Source organism: Lutra lutra, chromosome 7 (assembly GCF_902655055.1).
Source record: "Lutra lutra chromosome 7, mLutLut1.2, whole genome shotgun sequence".
Classification (NCBI taxonomy): Eukaryota; Metazoa; Chordata; class Mammalia; order Carnivora; family Mustelidae; genus Lutra; species Lutra lutra.
In genome coordinates this window covers 17,971,137-17,996,661 of record NC_062284.1, presented here as the reverse complement: position 1 = coordinate 17,996,661, position 25,525 = coordinate 17,971,137, and the positions used below count along the sequence as shown (strand labels likewise).

At 46.7% G+C, this 25,525-nt stretch overlaps 1 protein-coding gene across 4 annotated transcripts in view; it reads left to right on the top strand.

The window, feature by feature from the left end:
• ADAMTS17 (ADAM metallopeptidase with thrombospondin type 1 motif 17) overlaps positions 1–25,525 on the top strand; it is a 336,604-nt gene that overhangs the window by 204,564 nt on the left and 106,515 nt on the right. For all 4 annotated transcript variants that reach the window (XM_047738521.1, XM_047738519.1, XM_047738520.1 and 1 more), the window contains exons 13-14: positions 4,734–4,900; positions 12,915–13,042. In XM_047738521.1, coding sequence (XP_047594477.1) covers positions 4,734–4,900; positions 12,915–13,042 — 295 coding nt within the window. The remainder of the gene's footprint in view (positions 1–4,733; positions 4,901–12,914; positions 13,043–25,525) is intronic.

Genomic DNA, 25,525 nt, shown 5'->3' with positions numbered 1-25,525 from the left:
TTTCCCCCTCCTTTTTTTGAATGACAGTTTTGCTGGATATAGAATTCTTAGTTGATACGTTTTTTTTGTTTGGTTGGTTGGTTGGTTGGTTTGGCTTGGTGTTTTTTTGTTTGGGTTTTTTTTTTTTTTTTTTGCATTTTTTTTTTTGTTGTTGTTCATTTGTTTGCTTTTTGAGAACTTTGAATGTATTGACCTTACTGTCTTTTGGCCTTCAGAGTTTCTGATGAGAAATAGGCTCATAATTTATTAAGATTCTCTTATGTGTTTTGTGTTGCCTCTCTCTTGCTGCTTTCAAGATTCTCTATTTTTTTGATAGTTTAATTGAAAAGTGTATCAGTGAGTTTATCTTACTGGGATTTTGTTGAACTTCGTGGATTTGTACATTCATGTCTTTCTTCTAATCTGGGAAGTTTTCAGCCATTATTTCTTCAAGTAATCTCTGTTCCTCTCTCTTCATCTTCCCATATGAGACTCCCATAATGTATATGGTGGTCCTCTTAGTAGTTTACCACAGATCCCCTCTATTCACGTTTCTTCATTTTTTTCTTTTCACCCCCACACTTAATAATTTCAATTGTCCTATATTCAAATGTGCTGGCTCTTTCTTTGGCTGCTTAAATCTGTTTCTGAATCCACCTGGTGAATTTTTTATCTCAGTTATTACATTTTTCAATCCTGGAATTTGTTTTTCTTTTCTGTAATTTCTGTCTCCATTGATACTCTCATTTTTATTATATATCATTTTATGTATTTATTTATGTCCTCCATTAGTGCTTTGAGCATTTTTAAGACAGTGTTTTAAGTCTTTGCCTAATAAGCCCAGCATCTGAGTTTGCTCAGGTATATTTCTGCTGGTGTATTTTGTCCCTTTGAGTGAGCCATACTTTTCTTTTCTTTTGTATGCTTTGTGATTCTTTTGTTGAAAAACTGGACATTCGAATCTTATAATGTAACTCTGTTAATCAGCTCTCCCTTTTTGGATTTTCTGTTTCTTTGCTGTTGAAAGGTTTCTCTGTGCTGGGGATCAACCTGAAGTAAAAGCATAAGATATTCCCAAGCCTTTTCTAGCCTTCATCTTTTCAAGCCTACCTGGTAGCTTCCTAAATTTTCCCATATGTGCAGTTGCTTTTGAATGACAACCCTTCCATATCTGGCTCCTAGAGAGGGAAAAGGGGGAAAAAATGTATTGCTCTTTGAAACTCCCTGGAGGTCCCTTCAGCTCATAGGAGTTGCAACAATGGTGGCCACCCTCTGTTCCTGCATCTCAGAAATCAAAAGCAACACTGAACAGTCAGAACACAGAACCCCAGGTTCCTCTTGTCCAGCCTGGCTGCAGTAAGACACACCAGGCACAGCTGCCTGCCATGGGGCTGGAGTGCGGGGAACAGATAGCCACTCCCACAATAAAGGCTAAAATGCATCTAAATTAAACCACAACTTACCAGCCAAGCTTTTTCCAGAAGGGTGTATGCTTTCAAATAGACTCCAGAATTTCAAAATAGTTACCTCGGACAGTTTTTTGCCAATACAGTTGTTGTCTCAGTGGAGAGATGGATTCCTAGTGCTTCCTACTCCCCCATCTTTCCTAACTTCACTCTCTCTCTTGGTCTTTTTAAGATAAATCTTGATAATTTAGTTCATCTCTGTCTACTGTTTGTTAAAGACTAGTCTGTGCAAGGTTCTCTGCATGAAGCTGCAGAAAGATAGGAGGAAGATCATAATCTAGCTCACATTTCACAAGATTGATGATAAGCAGCATAGCAGAGACTCAAGCATGGGCGAAAGAGGGTCCGTGTAGGAAGTAAAAAGAGGCTTTAGGGTGGAGGTGGCCTCAAGGATGGATGGAGAGTTGGGGGTAGGGGAGGTGGGGAAGATGGGGTGGTAGACTAGATGAGGGGCTGAAAGGGGACTTGCCCATGGGAGAAGGTTGGGCAGGGAGACGAAATAGGGTAGACAGAGTCCAGGAGGAAAGAAACCTGAGACACATGAGGTATCCCACAGACTACCCCTCACCTCCAGGCCCACTTTCTGCTGGATCTTTCTTACGTCTAATCTCTCCATCCACCTGCCACAAGGCATAAAGGTAGTTGGTTTATAAGGGTCAGTCAGATGTAAATCTGAAAAAAGCAATTGTTAGAGATAGGTACAGCGGAAGCTAAAATAAAGCTTAGGGACATGTCGCTCAGGAAATTAATTACATGAGGTGCACAAATCTCAGTTCCACCCTAACTGGCAAACGTAGCTTGCCTCATTTTTCTAGAAACCAATTTTTATTTGCATTTGTATTTTTGATGTTTTAATTTGTATTTTTGAACTCCATTCTAGTTCAGGTTGGATTCCTAATCACATCAGGAATTTTTGCCCCATATTCCCTGAATCTACAACTATATTCAGTGAGGATGCCTTTGATCCTTGTGTCATCCGGTATATCTGTCTTCTAAGGACTGCCATAACAAACTATTACTAACTGGGTGGTGTAAACAACACAAATTTATTCTCTTTTAGTTCTGGAGACCAGACGTCAAAGACCAAGGTCTTGAAAGCATTCATTCGTTCAGAAGGCTGTGAAGGAGAATCTGTTCCATGCCTCTCTCCTGACTTCTAGTGGCTGGTGATCTTTGGCATTTCTTAGAATGTAGAAACATCACCTGATTTCTGTCTTCATCTTTGCATGTTGTTCTCCCCTCTGTTTCCATCTCAGATTTCCCCTTTCTATAAGAATACTAGTCATATTGGATTAGGAGCTCACCCTGTTCTAGTATGATCTCATCTTAATTAAATACATCTGCAGTGGTCCTATTTTTAAATAAGGCCACATTCTGAGGCACTGGGGTTAGGACTTCAGTATATGATTTGGATGGACACAATTCAACTCATAACTTCTCACCATACAGCATCTGCTGCCTCACCCATCCCTTCTCTGGTCCCAGCCATGGGAACTAGCCTGTTACAGAGATGTCCTTCCTGCTGGTCCACATGGCTTTTCCCTTCTCTCTTTCTGCTACACTGTGCTTTGCAGCACAGGAATCCATTCATCTGTCCACACTTGGCATTCAGGCCCAGGGCTCTTGGGAGACTCTGCCTCCCTAAACATGCCATGCAATCATTTCTCTAAGATCCAGCTGCCTCCCTGGTGTTCTGGGAAGGAAAAAGAACAAAAGGTCTCTCTGTTCTCAAATCCCATAAGCCTTAGAGAGGTTTTGCTGTTTCCTGACTTGGATGGAGATCAGAACTCAGGGCCCCTTTCTGGGGCCACCAGTGTGTATAACCTCTCAAGGCTGCCACCATGCCCAAGTGAGGGGGAGGTTTTCTGGTGTACATGAGGTGGGCATAGACGGAAAAAGAGTGAAGCCTTTCTTCCTGCTTCAGACATTTTCTCCAACACATTTACATAGACCAAAACCTGGAAATGATGGCCTGTGGACCAAATCCGGTACACCGCCTGGTTTTATAAATAAAGTTTTATTGGCACATAGCTATGCCCTTCTGGATATTCATTGTCTTTGTACTACAGTGGCAGAGGTGAGTAGTTGGGACAGAGACTGCATGGCCCACAAAACCAGAAATAGTCACCTTTACAGAATAAGTTTGTAGACCCCTGATGACACAAATGCCTAGGATTTCTGCTTTGATCTTTCTCCCCTGAAGCGGTGATCATAGGGCGGCCTCTTTGACTACAACGAACGGCAAAGGGAGGAAAAGAAATCCTTGGGATGAAATGGTGATTGTGTCAAAACTTACTGCCCTGCCAACAGGTGTATGCAATTTGTGAAAAGCCAATGAGCAAAACAGTTGTGATTTGCATTCTTTTCCCCTCAATGCTGAATTTCAATAAAAACTTCAGGGAGAAAAGAGTCGTACTCCTTCATGGTGATTTTGGCATTGTGGAAATGAAGGAAACCACTGAGGTTGCTTGGGTCAGAGCCCCATGAGGACACCCCAGGGCTTCATGGAACAGCTGGGTGGACCCACATTTCAGCCAGCCAGACCAGGGTCCTCCTGCTCCTCCTCACTGCCCCTCACACACATGGGCTTGGCCAGAGAACACAGCTGGGGCTCCCAAACTGCTTGGAACCCCAGTCTAAGCACAGAGCCTCAGGGACCCAGGATGTGTCTTTGACCACTTGTGGTCTCACACTTGCCCAAGTCCCCAGGTCAAGGTTGCAGAGCCGGGATTTGGCAGGTCTCTACCCTAAGCCATTGAACTAGTTAATGAACCATTCTGATTCTTCGCATTACAAAGTTAAATGAGAGCGGTTTACTCATTCTGAAATTTAGTGATCTCCAGAGTAGACTTAGGAGCCGTGTAAAAGTCTTTGTTTTATAGAAGACCAAAAAAAAGAGAACAAAACAAAAACAAACACACCCCCCCACACACACACACACACACTAAAAATTCCCCCTTGGGGTTTTCATTGTTACAAATGGCCAAGTTTTAAGTTCAGATGAAAGACCCAGTTTGTGGATCTTGCTGAACTGATACCGTATTCTATTTCCAGATGACCCTGATTTACAGTTCTTGGATGCATTTTTCTGACGGCTCACTTAAACATGCCATCAGCATGGGACTGGGATTGCTGAGATATAGTGTGGAAGAGCAGAAGGAGGTTACTTTGGAAACTTGACCAGACCCCTTCCCCTCCTGGCAAAAGTGGGGAAAAACAAACAAAAACGAGCACCCCTGCTGTATCCATAGCACTGTCTGGTTAACGCCAACCTTTCCTTCCTTCTAGGCCTGGTCCTGGGGGCACGCACTGCCTGGGAGCCAGTGTGGAGCATGCTGTCTGTGAGAACCTTCCCTGCCCCAAGGGCCTGCCCAGCTTCCGGGACCAGCAGTGCCAGACCCATGACCGGCTGAGCAGCAAGAAGAAGGGCCTGCTGACAGCAGTGGTGGTTGATGGTAAAGGCATATGGCACGTCTTTTCACAGTGCCCCCCTTCTCCTCCAAGAATGTAAACACCTCCTAGGAAACCTCGTGGGGCTCCCCCTTCCCAGCCATCCATCCAATGGGACACTCCAGGCCCGCTGCGCCGGTGAGCAGTGGAGCGGCTTCTGGAGCAGTGGGGTTGAACTTGGATGACCCAGCCCTGGGAGATTTCTTAAAAGCAGCTGTGAGGTGGGTGGCAGACCAGAATCGTCCTGCACCCCCATTTGCAGCAATGTGGGGGTGCTGGCAGCCTGCCACCTAGTGCCATGTACTGAAGGGCCCAGGGCCAACTTTGAGGAGAGAGAGGCTCTGCAGGCACGGGACGGTAGGCTTCTATGTCTGTTCTCCCTCTTTCCAACATTGATGCTTTCTTGCATTTCTTTTCTTGGTTCGTTTTGTGTTGGCTTTCACTTCTTGACTTCTTGACTAAGGTGTTTGGGGAAAAAAAAAGTTTTGAGGGCAGTTTACAACTCGGAGATGATGATAGGCACGGGTCACGTTTTCTTTCCTAGAACTTTCTCTCCCAATTCAGGGGACGCTGCCCCATGGGCCACTGCAAGTATTTCCAGTGGCTGATCAAATTCTCGATGGTATATGATGTCCGTAGGGTTTGTAATGTTTGTTGATAAGGACTGTCTGTACCCCATGGGGGGCACTTAAAATTCTGCTCATCTCTGGGAGACAAGACTGTGTCCTAATGATGACGATATGGTCCTGTTTGTTGAACACACCATAGGCCAGGCCAAGGTTAGCTCTGCATCCGTCATCTCAATTACCATGCAGAGCGAGCCATGCAAAGATGAGAGGTTATGGGTTACATGACGCATCAAAGTTCCTGTGGCTGATAAGGAGCAGGGAGGGACCCCCATTCCAGAGGAGCTGACTTGGAAAATAACCAGCTATCATCTGGCTTCCAGTACCTGAGTAAGACAGCGAGAGCATGACTTCGTAAGTGTCGTGTGAAGAGGCTTTTTAATAAGAACTACAGCGACTGAGCCTGATTTTTACCAGCCTCTGAAGTCTTTTGTAGGAGAATGAGGTTCCTGTGCCAGGTCTTGGGTTTCTTCTCTGTGGTTTGAAGAACCTCTGAAATCCCCACTCTGCAGTCTGCTCCTACAGGCTCAAGTGTGCGCAGCTTTGGGGGTTAGAGAGGGTAGGCCCAGGCATCACCAGCTATAACCGCCCCAGACCCACAGCTTTAAACCCAGCAACCTGACCCATTAGCTCCGAACCAAGTTGTAAAGTAACCTGGAATGTTCTCAGTTGTGGCAGATACCACCAGCCCGCTCAGCTGTGGGCTCATTTAAAAGCCTCAGGGAGCTCCCCAGACTTTTTTCCTTTTGAAAAACACCACTTTTTGGAGCTGTGTGATGGGAGTGCACCGTCGCTTAACCATGACTTCAAGAGAAGAGCAGCCCACGTACCCTCAGCTTTGTCTGCAGATGAGGGAGAGAGGAGGCCCACCCTCCTGAAAGGAACATGTACAGCTGGACGCTCGCTGCTCTCTGCCTGGGCATTCCTCTGATGCAAGAAGACCCAGGAGGCTTCCAGATGTCTCGAGCATCTTCGGACCCCTAATCGGGAGAAAATGAGCCCAGGCAGCAGAGGCTACCCTGTTTCCAGCGCCATGGTGGGTTCTGATGAGGGGCAGCCTTGTTTCCAAACCATCAGCCCTCCCAGCCTGGACAGAGACACTTTAGGTCCACTGTCCTGTCCTTCACTGACTCTTGTCAGGAGCAAGAAGAGGTCAGCTCCAAGAGGGACTCACTCCATTCCCATTTCCACTCAACTGTGCACACAGCCTTGTTGTTATTCTTTCCTTGGTCTACTTCAGCTTTGAGTTCTCCTGCTCTTTATTCAATGCAGAAATCCCACTTAAATGTCTGGTTTTCCACAGATTTCTCCAAGTCGTTATTAAACTTCTGTTTGACTTGTAACCACTTTTGGATTGCTGAGCTCCTTGGGTCCCTTATCATCCCAGGGGCAGAAACGAATGTCTGCCCTGGATCCCCCACCCAAGACGCTTCACAAGGCAGCTATCTGGGGAAGCCCACCAGGTTCAGAATGTGTCGTGACCCACTCGCTTTTCATTTCTCTCTATCAAAGCAACAGATCATTATAGCCAGGGTTCGACCGCCTTTGATCTAAAAAGTGCCACCCTCTCTGATAAGGACAGCTAAGGGGCAGTAAGCATTTTGTCTTTGAGGGAAAGACCCCAAGTTCAGGCCTTTGCAAGGCTAGCTTGACATATCCCCTTCTGGGGTGGAACTGTCCTGACTTCTCACAGATTTGGTTTCATTCCCTCTCAAATATAAACAGAAGCCAGCATTTTTAAAAGGAGCATTTCACAAGGATGAAAACAAAATAACAAATGGCCAATTCAGAGGGCAGGGGGTAGAATACAGATTAGAAGTTTGCTCCTCTCAAAAATCAGCTTATAAAAGGCACAATTCTAGCTCAGCCGTGATGGGAACGATTCCTGTGGTTGGGCTCTGGGCTCTCTCGAAGCCCATTATGACTGCCCTATTCATAGCATTGCTATCACTGTGGAATTCTTTGGCGAGTGACACACGGTTCAAGAAAGGGGAAGCTATACTTTTTCTTTTTTCTCTTACTGAAAAAAAAAAAAATTCTTGCAGAGGTAGATTTTCCAAGGGAGGGCTCAGGACCACAAATCCATACCACCTCCAAAAGAAGACAAAGGCTCTCCTTAGAAAATAGTTCTAAGTGGGAAAGCCTTTAGACAGAAACCCATGGAGATGGCCTGTTGCCAAACCCACCCCATTTCTGCTTTCCCCGTGGAATCTCATTTAAGTGGAAACCTTCAGGAGTTCTGTCCTTCCTGCCCAAGCCAGCAGGCCACGTGCCCACTGAAGTGTCAGAGGGCTTGGCTAAGGCCGTGACTGGACATGGAGGTGCATTCCCAGCTCCTCCTGGGCTGCCATGGCAGAACCCCCTCTGGGGCTGAGCCTTCCAGGGTATGGAGCGTAGGATGGTTAAGGTCTCTCTAACTCCAATTCATTCAAGCCAAACTGGAGTTGCTTAATGAAAAAGAGAGGAGTTGTTGCAAAGTTGCGGGGTGTCTCAGATCCCAAGGGCCTCTGAAAATATCAGGACCTCTCTCCATGCCCACCACAGTTTGTGTTTATGAGTCATTTCTTCCTGTTCCCAGCTGAAAAGTAGCTTTCTCCTGACTTGTCCACATGAGGCTGAAGGGTGACCCACAACACTTTCATCCTTTATCTGAATCTGTCGGGGCCAGATGTGGCCAAAACATTTTTGGTGTTAGGTAACAGCAGCACATCAACCATATATTACCAGTACTCCCAGTGGAGTCCAGGGAAGCACCCCACAGTCCAGGGAAGTACAGGGATGTCTCTACCAAATAACACATGAATGGTCTCTAAATGGAATTCTGAACACTACCAAAGCCTCATGTTAGTCAAAGCTGTTTTTGCTGCCAGATGTGTTTACCACATATGTAAGAAAATGCTCGCAGTTTTCAGAGCTTTTTGGACTTCTGGATTGTGGATAAGAGAGTACAGACTTCTTTCAGATTCATCAACTATGAGTAGACACAGCTGCTCTAAATCTGAATTTTAGTGCTTATTTTTCAAGACAGAGACTCTGATTGGTCCACCTGCAGTCAGCTGGCCACTGTCAGTCCGATCGGTTGAGGCCTCATGAAGCATAGCTATGAGGTTGTGATGGAGAGAAAGACTCTGACTGGTATAGCTACGGTCAAGTGGCTTCTTCCGATCCAGTCAACTAAGGCCTGGCTCTTGAGTTATGGTAGGCAGCTTTGGGGACAGGGGACTGGGCAGCCTCCTCTGTATCCCCCAAAGGTAGCCAGAGAGAGCTGGAGTGAGCACTTGTGATGGCCTCAGAATTCCTTGGTATCTCTTAGTAAGACCTTACTACCACTGGCAGAAAGAGAACAGCGAGAGTACTAAGACCCACAAGTGTCCTCTTCACCATGGAGTACTAGGGAGATTCCTCCAAGCCTCCGCTAAGCAGATAAGATAATGTGGCTCTCAAGCCCCTGAGTTCATCTCCCCTGCCTTGTCTGTGGTTTTCCCATCCAAGCATAACTCCTGGCAACAAGTCAATCAGTGAGAGACCAGGAACCACACCAATCAGTCCAGCCTCAATTAGAATTTCATTTGAGCCCCCATCAGCCATGTAAAAGGGACACTCCAAGCTTCTTTCCTTGGAGTGCATGGTTCTATAGTTCTTAAGAAGATTTGACCTCCTTCTGTACTAGCAATTTATCTGGGGATTCTTTGCCCACCCAAGGTAGCTTAGAGGGGAATATTCAGAGAATTTTGAGAGGCTCCTTCTCAAGTTTTATAAAGGTTATCCTGAGTCCTTTTGGGAGATAGTGCTAAACCATCCTAGAGGTGTGGAAGTGCCCTACATTCTGAGCACAGACCCCAGAAAAGGAGATGGACAAATGGAGTTTCAGCTGAGCAAAGGAAGGAAGTGTTACCTCTGGACTCTATTCTAGAGTCTGGGTGTCCCCAGCTGTCCAAGCCGAGGAGTACAGTGTCTGCAGGTGGGAGAGTCCAGTGTTAGGTGGAGTTGAGTGTACCTGTTTGCCTGGGGTCATGGCCAAAATCCCTCCATCTGAGAATCTCCATTTTCCTGATGTTTATAACAGAGCCCAGACAAACCATCTTCAGCCCCTCCAAATCTGGTCTTTCTAACTTGCCACAAAAGACCCCCTACTTTTCTACCCAAATCCCACTTCCATTTCTGCTCAAATCAGAGTAGACACTCAGAAGCCAGAAACATTCATGAAACTGGTGGTTTGCTTTCAGCAGCACCATTTTGCCTCTTAGTATTTGGGGCCACTAGCGTTTTCTGTCCAAAAAGAAAACAGTGATGGTAGAAAGAAAACTAGGCTGGGACAAAGAGGCCAGGGTCTGACCTTGCCTGTCAGGGGACTCTGGGTAGCCACACACCTTGTCTGAGTCTCCCATGTGCATCTATAAGATGGAACGATGACAGCACCCACCTGAAATGCATAGATACTACTTAGCATGCTGCCTTTGACATAGTAGATAATTAATGTCATTTATGATTTTATCAACATCACCACCATCATCACCATTATTACTGCTATTGAATGAACCATTTCAAAGCTCAGTTATTCCAGCAGTTCAGTTTAAAGGTAATTAAAATCCGTAGTTTCCAAACTGCTTGGACCAGAGGACCCTTCTTTCCTTAACAGTGAAACATAAGAGGAAGCCTAGTGTATGAAGAAAGTACCCCATCCATTCAGACTGGGAGCTATGGTGCTGCATTCTTCCAGTGGTTCCCCAAGATGCCAACGGGAAACCTCGGGGTCCCAAGGACCTCAAAGATTTGACCTCAAAATTTGACCTCAAAAAATTGGTCAAATGAACCTTCTGGAACCTGAGCTCAGTTTACATTTCAGTCTCTTATACTCCTTCCACTGGCTGCCTTCCTGGGTCATTCCATCTAAATCGAGGGACAGCTGCCTCTAGCCTGCTATCTGGGGAATTGGGACATTCCTTCCACTTTATACCCTGCCCTCTAACAGCTCAGGCCCATTTCATGGGGATTTTCACAGTCTGCCTCATCTGGGATTTGCTCTGTACTTGTCCACTAGACTACCAAGGCCTTGAAAAGCATACACTACTCATCTTTCTTTCCCAGTAGTGCCCAAACAGTGCCTTGTGTGATCAAGGAACTCAGTTCCTGTTTTTTGAATGAATAAACACTGAAGCATCATTACTTTACTTACCTGGGAAGTTCTTCACAATAGCCCCTCCACAGCACCTCCACAACTAAGTAGAACAAACAAGTTGAACATTTTACTGAACCTTTGTAGTTTCTTTCTAGTGTTTTAAGGCAGTACTTCCCACTGGGCATGTTGGTCAGCAGAGCTCCATGGGAGAGGAGCTATGGAAAGCTGCTGAACATGTGCGTGGCTTTCTGAATGTCATTCAATCATGAAAGCCCCAGAGCCTGGGTGAGACAACACATCTGCTTTGACAGGAACTGTCCAGCTGGAATGCCAAGATCTTCTGAAGCCAAGTCAATTCCAGAAGCCTTTTTCTACCCCTGCGCTTTCTTATCTGAGGCCACTGGAAAATGAGCCAGTGGTGGAAACAAAGGGACCGACAAGGCAGCACAAAAGTGTTGGTGTTTCTGTTTCTGGAAGTTTCTTTGCAAAAATAATCACATTAGTGTCATTAGAATTAGGTGACTGAGAGAGAGAAAGGGGTGTATTCCTCTTTCAGAGTTACATAGAGAAGAACAAAATCCATTCATTTATTTAAAAATAAGCTTAAAGTTTTCTCCCAAGATCAAGAATAAGGATTTCTTCTTATACTGTTCCTTTTCAACACCATACTGGAAGGAAATTGAAAATATACAGATTGGGAAGGAAGAAATAAAACTACATTTGTTTGATGATGACATCATCTACACAGAAAATCCGAAAGAATCAACAAACAACAGCAACAACAACAAAAACCCCCAAAACCCCAAAAGCTTTGTGGAACTAGTAAATAATTATAGCAAGTTTGCAAGATACATGGTAAATGTACAAAAATCACTTTCCTATATACCAGCAAGGACCAAATGGGGTTGAAATTAAAAACATAGTACCATTTACACGAACACCCCAAAAATGGCATATTTATATATAAAACTAGCACTGTATGTGCAAGATCTATATGAGGGAAACTCTGATGAGTGAATTAAAATTCATGAATAGGAAGAATCAATATTTGTCAAAATGTCGGTTCCCCCTGACTTGATCTATAGATTTAGCACAATTCCCGTGAAATCCCAGCAAGTTATTTTGGGGATACCATTAAACTGATTCTAAAGTTTATATGGAAAGATTAAAATATTTACCAAGTCCTTCTGTGAGCCACATCCTTGGCCTGGCCTGGGGACAAGAGATAAAAATCTCAGTCCCTTGTCCTCTGAGGTCTTGCAGTACTGTCAGTTCTTCAATCTAAAGATAATTAAAACCCATCCCTTTCAAACTCTTTTAGCAATGGAATCCATCTTATAAAAAATCCTTTTGTATATGGAAGTCACTCAAACACTCATAAGACAATAGGATAATATCTAAGGGCTTTGATGGAGGCATATGCAAAGTGCAGTTGGAGAGTCCATGTCAGAGATGGCATGAGAGGAGAGAGCTGTGGAGTGGAACCTTCTGGGGTGATAGGAAACTTCTGGAAGCTCTGCAGGGAGGGATTTCCAGGCAAAGAAACAGCCTGGGCAAAGGCATAAGGGCTTGTCACGTTCTAGGAGCTCACTTGGTTTCAAGAGCAGCAGAAACTAGGGGTTTCCATCCCGTCGGGTGACATGGCTCTTACACATTGTCCTAGAGGTCCCTTTTGTTCCTGTATTTTCAGCTCAGCTTCTCCCAGAACCTTCTCGCCATATATATCACAGCCCTACTGCTTTTATCTAGCAGCTGGTGGAGCACTAAAGCATTTAACAAAAGCCACTGCTGTGGAGACATCCACAGGGCCCACACCCCCTCCTACCCAGAGGCATTCTTATTCACCTTCTCCCCCTTTCTCACCCCCACAACAAGAGAAGCTCCCAGGCTCTCCCTTGATACATAGTCAGTTCACTCAGAGGTCAGCACACAACAAAATGTTCTGCCTGGTATTTTTAATGCCTTAAGGAAAAGGAATATTATACCTTTGCAAAGGATGACGAGAATAAGGTAAATAAGAACCCCCAGAGCCCTCACTCACGTATCTTTCTCCATTTGCTGTGTGGAATGTTCCAGGGGGAAGCTGCGTGCCTCTGAGGAACATGTGCTGGGCTTCTGTGACCTTTATTTCATATTGATTGACCTCTTGTCCTCTGGGCCACCACCCATGTGCACCTGCACCCTGCTTGGCTCATGCCTCTCGAGCACCAGCCCCTTGAGTGGCCCACACACCCCTTCCTCCATCAATGTCCACCTTCCCCTTTCCCTCCTCAGATAAACCATGTGAACTCTACTGCTCACCCCTGGGGAAGGAGTCCCCGCTGCTGGTGGCTGACAGGGTCCTGGATGGCACACCCTGCGGGCCCTATGAGACCGACCTCTGTGTGCATGGCAAGTGCCAGGTAACATGTTTTCCTTGTGTCTCTGGTGGGGCTTTCTTTGGAAGGGAAGCTCCCTCACCCCCAGAAGTTTTTGGTGCGGTGGTGGGGGGAGTAGGCAGAGACCTTGGGAGGCTTGGGGGTTGGATCTTCTCAAGAAGGCACTGGGGTGCTCTCTCCTGTAAACTGGCACCCCTCCTCCCTCAGCAGCAACTGAGCATGAAGCCCACCCAGGCCAGCTGGAGAGCTGAGGTGGCTGGAAGAAGAGTGGCAACATGATAATCTTAAAAAATCTTTAAGTAACTTAAGCCATTCTGACGAAGGACAGAACAGGTCGAATACTAAGGTCAGGCTGGAAGATGCATGTGAACATGTTATTGGACAAGCCATGTTGCATTTAGCTACCAAAGATAGAGAAGAACAAAGCTGAATCCTTCAGAGGTGGTACCCAGGAAAGCAGTATGCCCAGTGCAGTATAGTCCTCAAAGCCATCCTGGTGTTGCATGTCTGTGACTCATTAGAATGAATGATAAGTATCATTTATGAAGACAACAGGAAAAACAAGGAGGGAGGGAGAGATGATGGATGGAAGCTCATCTTCCACTTGTGTTAAATCTGCCCGAGCTGGGGGCACGCCGGAAGCTGAGCCTTCCCGAGGCAGCACTCCCCAGCTCGGTGGGATAGGACTATTTCTCCCTAAGAAGGAGCATCCTCCTGATGTGGAACTGGAGAAGGGAGTCAGGAGGCTGTGTATTTCCAGTGCCCACAGAGCCACGACTCAGGTAATGCCACCCTCCTTTATGCCACATGTGTTGTATTACCTGATGATTTAGTTTGGCCTGCACCTGTCAGGTGTGAGTCCCTGGAGCCCCAAGCAAGCAGATGGCTAGCAGGAGAGCTGTGCACTTGGCATGGGAAGGAAAGCCAGGTCTTGCCTCCAATATTCGCTTTACTTTGTTTGGCCTCCATAGACCAGCACCTGCAGCATGAGAGTAAGCAAGGAATGCGCTCACCAAGGGCTCCTGGGGGGCCTTCTCATTTTGCTAAGAAAAGAGAAGCTACATCCCAGAACCCGTGAGGTCTTTATGCCTCTCAAAGTTAACACCCAACTCTGATGCTCAGTTTCATGGAAAAAAAAAATTTGAACAATTGTAAATTCCAAGGGTCACTGGGGAGAGAAGCTGTCATTCCCCCTACCTGTACTGGTACCAGAAACCTGCCTCCAGACCTGGGACCCACTGACCCCACAAGTCAGCACATCTTTCTTGTTCTCTCTGCTTCCTGACACCTGGCCAAGGCAAGATGGAGTAAAAGGGAGAAAGGCAGAAACACACAGACACAACTTCTAGGGTAGTCCCTGTGGCCATTTCAACCCTAGTGGATTTTTTCCCCCTACCATGTCCAGACTAGTCCCAAAATGAGATTTTTCAGGAAAAGAATTTGACAACATCCAGGCATTGCCTGGCTTTATTATCAAATCCAGATATGAGTCAGTGATAGGCACTGGGTGCCTGAGAGTCTTGGCAAGGAGTCCTCTAGGGGAAGGAGGCAGTGACAGTGGTGAGACTGGTGGCCCTCAGGGCTACAGCGTTGTTGTGGAGAATGTGCAGAGCCTGGAGGCGGCATGAACACAGGTCTTATCGTTGTCACCGAAATTGCCAGCATTTCTCTGTAAAACCGCCAGCAAGTCAAGTGCAGGATTTTTTTTTTCTTTCCTAAATTCTACACTTACGCCAGCCATCCTCCAGCACAATGATGAACAACCAGTGGGGTCATATGAGTTGGCCAGACATGATTTCAGCTGAAAGTGATCAGTGCCAGTGGGCCCCTTCTGTGACCTTTGTTCTAACCTCATGCTTTTCAATGAGGAACTCTTCCCAGTGCCATGACAGCAAATGAACCAGTTTATCAGTCGGAGCAACATGGGTGAGCTGCCACGCAACAGCTCTGACAGCCTTTAGTCTGTGGTCATCTGGCACCATCCCGCCAGAGCCTGCCCTGCACTTGAATGTGATGGCAATAATATGAGTATTGCCTTTCCGTTCCCAGAAGCCACCCCATCTCTGCCTGGCCCCTGGTCTGTTTCCAGTGCCTTCACCCCCATCCTGGTCATGGCATTTACTGACCGCTGTCCTAACCAAGCACCACTTCTCAACACAGGTGCAGACAGTGCCCCTTCCTCCTGATGTTTTGTGGCAGGTGGGCTGGCTCAGGCTCATCGGAGCCTCACCTCACCCCTCGTCCGTTCTCACAAGTACCATCTCCTCTGGTAGAGGAGATGTACCCCAGGAATCAGCTGCCTCCAGTCCTAGCAGAAGGACCATCATCCTGATAGGTGGTGGCAGCATGTACACATAGGCCCCTCATGAGATTAAATCCCTGAGAAACCACTTGCTTCCTGAAGGAAGTAAAAATACAACCTGTAATTTTACTAACCGTTCTTACTCCTCAGAAAGAAACTATAAAGCTTCAGTTTAGCCCTTTGGGAAATCAATTCTCACAAAATCCAACTTAGTAAAGTCATAGTTAATGAAGTTTTATAATAAAGTTGAGCATGCTTAAATAAGAGTATGAGAAATCATGGGCACCTGGGTGGCTCACTTGCTTGAGCATCTGACTCTTGGTTTTGGCTCAGGTGGTGACCTCAGGGTCGTGAGATCGAGTGCGGAGTCTACTTAAGATTCTTTCCCCCTCACTCTCTGCCCCTCCCCCCTGATTGCTCATGCTCTCGCCCACGCTCTTTCTCTCTCATAAGTACATAAAATCTTTTAAAAAATAAAGAAGAATATAAGAAATTAAACACAAGTATATAGTATTGATGCCTTGTTACAGTAATTGCCAAAGTAGAATATTCTGGATTCCTGTGGTACTTGTGAATGATTAAGGCAAGGAAAATTGATGAAAAAGAAGAATAGTAATAAAAGACATCTCAAGAGTTTAGTGAGCAGAGGATCTGTACTTATTCATCAGTACTGTAACCTGATTATACAGGATAAAAGGTAGGAATCATCCACATTTTATGTAAGATAGCACTTACAGAAATATTGCCAGGGTTCACTTACTAGCTTTTTCCTCTGTTCCCTTTAGCTATAAATTTTGCTATTTTGGGGTGGCAGAAGGAGTTCTGGGAAATTTTGAGAATCACAGTGACCAGTTGGTAGAGAACGGAGGGGACGAGAGGCTCCCAAATGGCATTTTGAGCAGATTCCACTAAGCTTCAAATAGCAGGCTGATTCAACCATAACATGAAACATGGAAATACCATTTTGTTCTGTTTTTATGAGGACTGAGTTAAGTTTCATTTCAGTGAGTCACAAATTATTTAACATGCTGAAATGAAACTTAACAGCACTCATAAAAGTAGGAGCAAGTCAGGGAAAGAAACACAGACATTGTCTATTTTTCAGCAAGTCTGTATAAATCAGGAGTTCCATCATTCGTAATTCCTAGTGTTGGCCTGCAGAGGCAAAGAAATCAAGTTAATATGTTTCTAATGTGCGACTTTGCCTCAGAGCTACTGATCTTAAGTGAACGAGTGAAACTGACAGATCTGGATATACCTGAGACCAGGTACACTTGGCTTTTCTTTAAGGCCTCACCAGCTTGAGTACACGTGTAGGCATCATACTCCAATTAGGGTCCCACTTGCTTGAGCTCCTAATCTGTGTATGTATCTTGGGCTGGATGAAAACCAGGAAGACCTTCAGGTCCCATAAGCTTCTTTGGTGGAGAGATTATGTTTGGTTATCTTTGTTCTCCCAGCAGCTGGCTTGAAGGAGAGCCTTTGATTACATACTGAAGGAGAAACCCAGGGAGTGGATGTGTGGGTGGATGGGTCACTTGCTCTTAAGACTTCAGTGATTGTGGAATCTGGAGCCCATTTCAGAGGACGGTTTTCATTACCCAGCATTTATTGGCCTCCCATTTTGTGTACAATAGCCCATTAAGCAAGTAGAATTACTGGTGGAATTTAGGAGGACTATAAGACTCTGGCCTCAGAGTCCCACTGTGTAAAGAAGGGTAACAAGCATGCAGGAAAATATACCAGGATCTCATGCTTGGGCCTGTATTTCTACCCTCTGGTTACTCCTGCTCCCCATGTCATGACCCTGCAGAGGACTGTTGGTGCTTAACCTTTATGGCCAAGCAGTGCCTAAAGCTCTGAAGTCATTCCCTGCACCCCTTCCGTCTGATTAATTTCCCTGAACAATTTCTGAGTTAAGCTGGCAGATGGAGCCTCACATGTGCTCCTCTCCCATGACAGGACTCCACTAAACTGATGGTAAAGGCAGGAATGCACAAACCATGATGGGGAAGAGAAGCAGAGGTCACTGTTTGACAAAAGAAAGATGCCATGTCTTTCTGGAAGGTGGAAGAGAATGGAAGTTCCATTGAAGGAACAAAGCAGCAGAGGCCGGAACAGGAATAAGCAGAGTTACAACAGAAAAGAAAGCTTGAGGGCATCTAGGACTTGGGAAGAAGAGTAGGTGTGAGGTGTTGTCTGCAACTGAAGAGAAGGCAAAGAGTCAGACAACATGGCTGACCATGGCTGGCCATGCACTTGGAGCTTGATGTGCTGTTGGGTAATGATCTTCACACCTAGTATCAGGGCCCTCCTTTTCAAAGTTGTGTGATAAACTGGTTAAGGGCAGCTGGAGCAGGTGTGTGACCTCCATGCTTGGGCACAGCGCTCACCCTCCTGAGTTGGGGAGTGGACTCCAATTTCCCTCATGCCAGTCCCAAATGGAAGCCAACCACGCAACACCTCCAACCTCATATACAGAGTCCCCTCAGGCTACCTTTCTGTACCTCATCCTCAAATACAAGTGGTCAACCAGAGATCATCAGCTCTTTGATTATCAAAAAAACCAATAACAGGAATAAGAAAGATGAAGAAAAATGCAGAGACACAGACCCTGGCACAAAGTTAAGATAATTGTAGAATTCTCTGCAGCCAAATTATCAATCAAGCACAGGGACAAAATAATTTTGAGAAACAGAAGAACTCAGAAATTTTAGTTTTCCTGCATTCATTCTGAAGAAATCATATGTAGTTTAGCCAAACAAAGGTAAAGTCAAGAAGACAAACATAGCAAGGGGTGGTGCAGCTAACACAGGAGCCCAGGCCCTGCTGGGCCGGGTGCCGTACTACTGACCTAAAAGCCTTCAGTTAAAATTAAAGCAAGAAGTCAGTGGCATCCCTCCAACAGAAGAGAAAGAGTTGTAGTAAGAAGATAGCTATGAAGTTGAAGAAGGCAAATGCTTCTCCTCCTGGCCAAAAGCAAAATCAAAACAAAACAATCAAAGACCATCCAAACCTGTATGAGAAAGTCCCAATTCAAAATAGGAGAGAATAAACTTCCCCACTGGGAAGGGGTTGCTGGCAGGTTCAGGGCACAGAAGAGAGAGGCAGAGGACCCATTCTGAAAATCAAAGTCTCCTGCTCCCAGTTTGCCCCATGTCCCAGCTTGGTAAGAGACCAAGCGTTTATTGAATATCTTATGCATTTATTATGCATTTATTGCAGAATATGCATTATTGAATATCTTATGCATTTATTGAATCTATGATGTGCTTAACACCATGCTGGCCGCTGTGTTTGGGCATGGGGGACAAGAATACAAAGAATTGTAAGACACTGCCCTCCCTGTGGCTGAAGTGTGTCCCGAAGATAAGACTTACTCATGCGAAACCGTAACAACCAAGAATGAAGTCATGATTGAGAGTCAGTGAGATTTGATTTAGATGTAACAGCACATGGGGTAGAACTTGATTTATTCATTCATCAGAGATTTATTGAGCACATTCTGTGTGCTAGATGTTCAGTGGTGAACAGGACCAAGGGGGTCCCTGTCCTCATGCAATGTATAAACAAGGAACACATAAACTCACAAACATGGTCATTCCAAGGACTGATCCATGTGGAGAAGAAAATGGTGTCATAGGTTGAGAGAAGTTGTAGCTGAGGAAGACTGTGAGTGGCATGGCTTTTCTCTCCAAGCAGATCGCATTTGTGGAGGAATCTGCTTTGTGAAGGCAGAACAGAGTGCTCCTGGCAGAAGGTGGCTCTAAGTCTGGTGGGTTCCAGAAGCAGAGGAGGGCTGAGTGGCAGGTGCTGGAGGGAGTGGCAGTGAGGGCAGGGGTGTCGGGCTCTGGGCCATACAGGGCCTGGGAGGTCGTGACAGGAACCTAGATTTCATTCTGACAGGAGTGGAGGGATTGAAGCAGAGTGAAGTTATCTTGGTTATAGAGAATTGGCTGTGGTAGGGCCTGAGTGGAATCCGGGAAACCGGATAGGAGGGTGTTAGGGCAAGACTGAGAGACGATAGGGCTTGCAGCAGGGGGCTGGTAGGAGATTGGATTCAGTGTGGATTTGAAGGAGAAGGGAGGCGAGCTGAAGAGATGAGCAGGTGTGATGTGGTCATGGAGGGTCTTGATTTCCTAAGGCAGAGGTCCACCACCCTGGGCCTTCTCATCTCCTTAGGGGAAGATTAATCTGGCAGCAGAGGAGAAGAAACAGGTACTGTAGGTCATGTCCTGAATCATCAGGGCCTAAACTGGGCTGTGACCATGAGCATGGAGAAAAAGTAGATACCAGAGGCTTTCAGGAGAAAAAACCACCAGGTCAAAGATGAGGATGGAGAAAAGGCCACTAGATGTGGTAACGAAGAGGTTGTCTGTCGCTGGTGATCTTCCATCAAGCAGGGTTGGGATTCCAGGGGTAGAATCCAGATTTCAAATCACTAAAGATGGATATTCCTCACTTCTGGGAAAAATGGCCACCCTGTCCCTGGCTCATCCTGTGCCCTGCTCCAGGCCACAGTGCTAAGCACTAAAGCTTTTCTAGGCTTTCTGCATGTTTCACAGAGTCTGCTCTACCAAAAAGAACTTGTGCTTTCTCTTCCAGGTCCCCACTATCTTGAGCTTTTGATTGATTATGCCCCCGAAGTGCCCTCCCCTGGTGCCGCATACCCTGGTTTGTCAGAACAGTGCTCCCCACTGCAGACACTGAACAGGAACTTTAATACTTTGTTTGAAAGCTCAGTAATGGGTAGCAAGAATGGCTAGAGTATGCAGAAAAGTAACTGCTGGGGATCGCTAGGAAAACCCAGGGAGATTCTAGAGTTTATTGTTTGCTGTTTCCTTTGGTTTAGTCATCTTTCCCTCTTAGAATACCAGACTTCATAAGAACAATTGTTAAAACTCCTTTAACGTTTGGGGTGTACTTGGGTGGCTCAGCCAGTTGGGCATCTACCTTTGCCTCAGGTTATGATCTCAGGGTCCTGGAATCAAGCCCTGCATCAGGCTCCCTGCTCAGTGGGGAGACTGTTTAAAAAACAAAACAAAACAAAACTCCTTTAATATTTGGAATTAATTTAAAAAATAAATAAATGGGGCACCTAGGTGGCTCAGTTAGTTAAGCATCTCACTTCTGATTTCAGCTCAGGTCATGACCTCAGGCTCATGAGATCGAGCCTGGCTGGGCATGGAGCCTACTTAAGATTCTCTTCCTCTCCCTCTGTCCCTCTCCATGTCAGTCTCTCTCTCTCTCTCTCTCTTTTTCTCTCTCTCTTGGAAAAAAATTCAGAACTAATGACTTGAATTGAGTGCTATCGTAGCTTCCATTTTGGGAAAAAAAAAATCCCAGCCCCTTACAAGCATATTCTATATCATTTGCATTAACTGTGTGGCAAAGGGAGGAAATGCCACTATTGGCAGGTTAGTGTGACTGTTGTCAATTGCTTCTCAGATTTATTGCTCTTCAGACACTGGCATCCCTTGTGTGCCCTGCCCTCAAATGCACTCAGTGCCGAAAATAATTCCAATCAGAGTGGGCAGAGCACACAAAGCTGTCCCAGCCCGAGTGCCCTGAAGAATTAATTTAAAGGGTGACCCTGTGTGCATTCCTGTTTGCACCTGATCTGAGAAGCTCCCTAGGGAAGACAGTGGCCTGCTGCATGGGGATGCTGCTTGATATTATGGGAGAGCCCACCTGTGGGTGAGCCCCTAAACACTGGCTCTCCGTGCATCTTTTACCAAGAGGGACAGGGGAAGGATGTGGTCCTGCCTACCTTCTCCTTCCCTCTCTTCCTTTTTTGGAGAGAGTAGGGGTTCCGTGGAAGAAAAAGGGATAGAGGACAATGACCTATTCATCCCCAATCTGCTCAGACAGTGGTAGCTGTCCCCCAACCCCCTAGAAGGAAGTTAGCCTGTGCAGGAAGTTGGCAGTCTCCATCTGTCCTGACAACACCCAGCCGTCACCAGGGCGCTAGGCTGTGAGCCAGAGCAGAGGTCATTTTCTACCTCTGAGGCTGAGGTTACTACTCTTGCTTTAAGAATGGGGAAACTGAGGCTCATATCCAAATCTGTAATCATCCTCAGGATATGTGTTGTGATGACAACCTTGAGCATAACATTTAGGGAAGAGAAGCTGATGGCCTACCTGCCTGGGTAACTTAGCCCTAATCCAGAAGGACGTTAGCTACAATTTGAAGTGAGGTCTGAGGATAGCTTTGTTCTTAGAGGTGAAGTCTTAGTGAAAGAAGCTGACTTTTAAAATGGAAACAAGATGCTGCTTAGGGAGAGAGGAGAAAATAACAGAGCAGTTTCCCCTGTATCCAGCCTTTGACAACTTAACATGTTAAGATAACATGAATCCTATAAGCAAGGCTGTTGGAAGTCTCCAGGTTGGAGTTTCTGTTTCCTTGGTGGAGGGGTGTAGAAGTGTAACCGGCTTATGAGTAGAAGGACAGAACATCCAGGTGATCTGTGAGGCCCTCAGTTGAGGGCATTTATGGTTTTGTGACTAGACATTCTGTTGTTATGGATCTTCCCATGGATCGTTTCCTTGGCCTGAGCACCACTGTATGGGGCCTCTGCTTCCTGAAAGTAGAGGGGAGCCAGCTTCTGTTGTCCTGTGGCTCAGGTGGGCTCCCTCACATCCCCCCAGGATGCCTCAGCCCAGAATTGCTTTAGCTCGGGGTGACAGAGGGTGGAGGCAACAGGACTTACTTTACCAGTGGGAATTCATGACTAGGCCCTTTCCAAGGGGGTGTGGGTGGAGAACAGGGAGAGTTACACAGGTACACAGGACACAGAAGGCTTGGCATCTGGTAGCGATGGCTACCTCCATGAGGCTTTCTATCTCTGAGCTCCAAACCTAGGACAGTGGACTCCCAATATGTCTTGGGCCCCTAACATCACCTGGGAACTCACTGGAAATGACGAATCCATGGGCCCCACTATAGCAGTGGGTGACCTGCCCAGCCCTCTAGGTGATTCTGGCATGCTGGCATTGGAGGACTCCCACCCTAGGCAATCTTATGTCCCTGGGCCTGGGAGATCTTCTGCCTACCCTAGAAATTGACTACTGGTCAAAGTGGGGCAAGTTGTTCCTTTTAGGCTATCGAGAGCACACAGAGCCGGACTTTGTCCGAAAGGACATAGCATCTTCATAGACTAATTTTATCCCCCATGACCAACCAAAAAATCTGGTTTCTGAAAGGATCCCCCCCTTGTCAGATCCAGATCTAAACCCACACTCTTTAGATGCTGTATTGGGCCTTTTTTTAAATATAGATTATTTATTTATTTATTTGACACGAGAGAGATCACAAGTAGGCAGAAAGGCAGGCATCGAGAGAGAGGGAAGCAGGCTCCCCACTGAGCAGAGAGCCTGATGTGGGACTCGATCCCAGGACCCTGAGATCATGACCTGAGCCGAAGGCAGAGGTTTAACCCACTGAGCCACCCAGGCGCCCTGTATTGGGCCTCTTGAAAGGAAGAGATGCTGATGAGGATGGGGTCCCCTGGACTTGCCTGTAAACATCCCAGGCCCTCAGAAAAGAGGCAAGGGCTAGTTCCCTGCAGGCCCAGCATGCCCCAGCATCCCCACAGACATCAGGCCTTACTGGACTCCCAACTGACTTGTTCTTCATCCCTGAAAAAAAGGAAATCAACTCCAGACATTGCATTTACTTCAACTTTGGATGCCATGAGGTCTAAATGGGTACTGGTTAGGGCTTTGCTGCCGCACAGACGTGTACATGTTCTTTATACATGCTCCAGGAGCCATTACAAGAGTCTCATGAGGGGTAGGAAATTGCCCCAGACCTGCCTTTGCTTGTATGGGCCAACAGCATCTGCCAGGGTCAGCCATGAAGACACCACATGCTGGTCTGGGTGTGCAGGGGCTTCGCAAGCCCTCGCTTATGCCATGACTTTTCCTCATCACTTGTCTCTTTCCCACCAAGGTCCTTCTTTCAGGGGACTTTGGGGGAGAAGTGGTTTGCTCATCCAGGAAAGTGTGTGCTCTCCTAAGGGCCCTTCCTCCCACTCCCACTCCCATTTCTTCCTGAAGTACCACCCATGCCTGCCCTTTATGCTTCTGGATGAATTCCTGCTCTGGCAGATTGCAAACACATGCTTTGCCCCTTGTCCTGATCTCCCAGCCAGACCGCAGATGGCCTTTTGAAATCCTAGCACAGACTCTCCCTTCACATTCCCTTTCCCTCCAGGTGGCGTTTCTCCTATTCCTTTAGCTTCTTTATTCTGAACATTTCTACATTCTTACAAACCCAGTTGCCTTCAGAAGGAGCCCCACGCTCTCCAGAAACTCCCAGTGATCGCCAGTCCTTGGCTGAGGATAATCAGGGGAGATACCCAGCCATCCCAGGACTGGGAGGCGAGAGGTGAGGGACTGCTCCTGGCCCCGCCAGACAGCTTGTTGTGTGGCCTCAGATTTGTCAGGTGCCATCACTGGGTCTAGGGAGGGAAGCTGTCTGGACAGAGTGGGGTGTTAACTTAGAGCATCTAGAAAGTGTTTAATGAGGAAATTCCAACCGAGGAACCAGACAGGGAGTAGGTAGCCAAGCCAGAGGCCCACTGTTGCTGAGTGGGAGTGTGGTTTAAGGAAAATAGGAAGCCCATGCAGGAAAAGTCTAGAGCTGAAAGCACCTGAGAGATGGGGAAGGCACATGTGAGGTCAGGGTGACATGAAAGAGGTCAGGGTTTAGGGAAAAGTCTGGAGCTCTGAACACACAGGAGCAATATAGATGGGCAGCACACACATGCAGGACCCCATGGATTTGCTTCCAGGTCCTTTGCTGAGCATGCTGGTTGAGCAAAATTTTGGATCTTGGCTGCCTTGCATTCTTAGCCTACTTCATTTTATATCGAGCAGCTTGAACGATCGGCCAGAGGTCCAGACCCTGAACTGTGGCAGCTCCTATAATGTGCTCCAGGTGCCAGGTACCCTGCGGCAACTGGTCTACCTCTGGGCCACCCTTGGGTGTCCTGCCCCAGTGAGGTGTTGCAGTCTGAGCCAGTTGCCATCTGGGTCTCCACGTGTCACTAAATCTCCTCAGCCCTTTCAAGTCCACTTGCCTGCACTCATTCCTTGCCTGGCTTCTGGCTGCTAAATGCCCCTTGCCCTTGGCCTGCCTTTCTGTCACTTTAAACACATTTGAATTTTTCTTTTCTTCCTTCCCCCCACCCCCCAAATGCTGCTCTTTCTCAGTTTTCTTAATGGTCATCTTTGGACTCACTTTGCTCAGCCATTAGCAGATCTTCAGGTCTTCTCGGAAACATATTCAGTTATGCTACCATTTTTGGATGCGCAACAGTAATTTTCTCACAGTTCTTCCCTAAGGAAATGAAAGGATCTCAGGATGAGACTCTGGGAGTGTTGCTTAGGAGGAACACACATTCACTCTTCACGGGGCATCCCATCCTGGGGTGGTTCTCCAGGTGTGGTCCCGACGAGCAGCAGCAGGAGCCTCGCCTGGCAACTTGATAGAAATGCACAGCTCTGCTGGGCACAGGATCCCACAGTCTGTTTTGATAGCCCTCCTGGAGAGGTGGATGCACATTCCTGTTGAAGAACCATTGCAGGGCGCCTGGGTGGCCCAGTCAGTGAAGCATCCCACTCTTGGTTTTGGTTCAGGTCATGATCTTATGGATCATGGGATCGAGCACCTCATTGGGCTCCGCACTCAGCAGGGAGTCTGCTTGAGAATCTCTCCTTCTGCCCCTCCCCCTACTTATGCTCGCTGGCTTGCTCGCTGGCAAATAAATAAATCTTAAAAAAAAAAAAAAGGGGGCGCCTGGGTGGCTCAGTGGGTTAAGCCGCTGCCTTCGGCTCAGGTCATGATCCCAGGTCCTGGGTTCAAGCCCCACATCGGGCTTTCTGCTCAGCAGGGAGCCTGCTTCCTCCTCTCTCTCTGCCTGCCTCTCTGCCTACTTGTGATTTCTCTCTGTCAAATAAATAAATAAAATCTTTAAAAAAAAAAAAAAAAAAAAAAGACCAGCGCTACCATCACAAAGCATGTGGATTCTGATTAAGTTGTGAGCCATGAGGCCAAGAGGAAGTTGCTGTAGGAGTGGATAGTATAAGGAGAGAAGCATCTTGCTAGCACCCTTCCAAGCATCGTGAGAAGGAGCAAAATCACCTTGGCCTGAGTTAATCTGGCTGTTAAAGCACCAATCCCTAAAGCAGGGTGGTGAGGA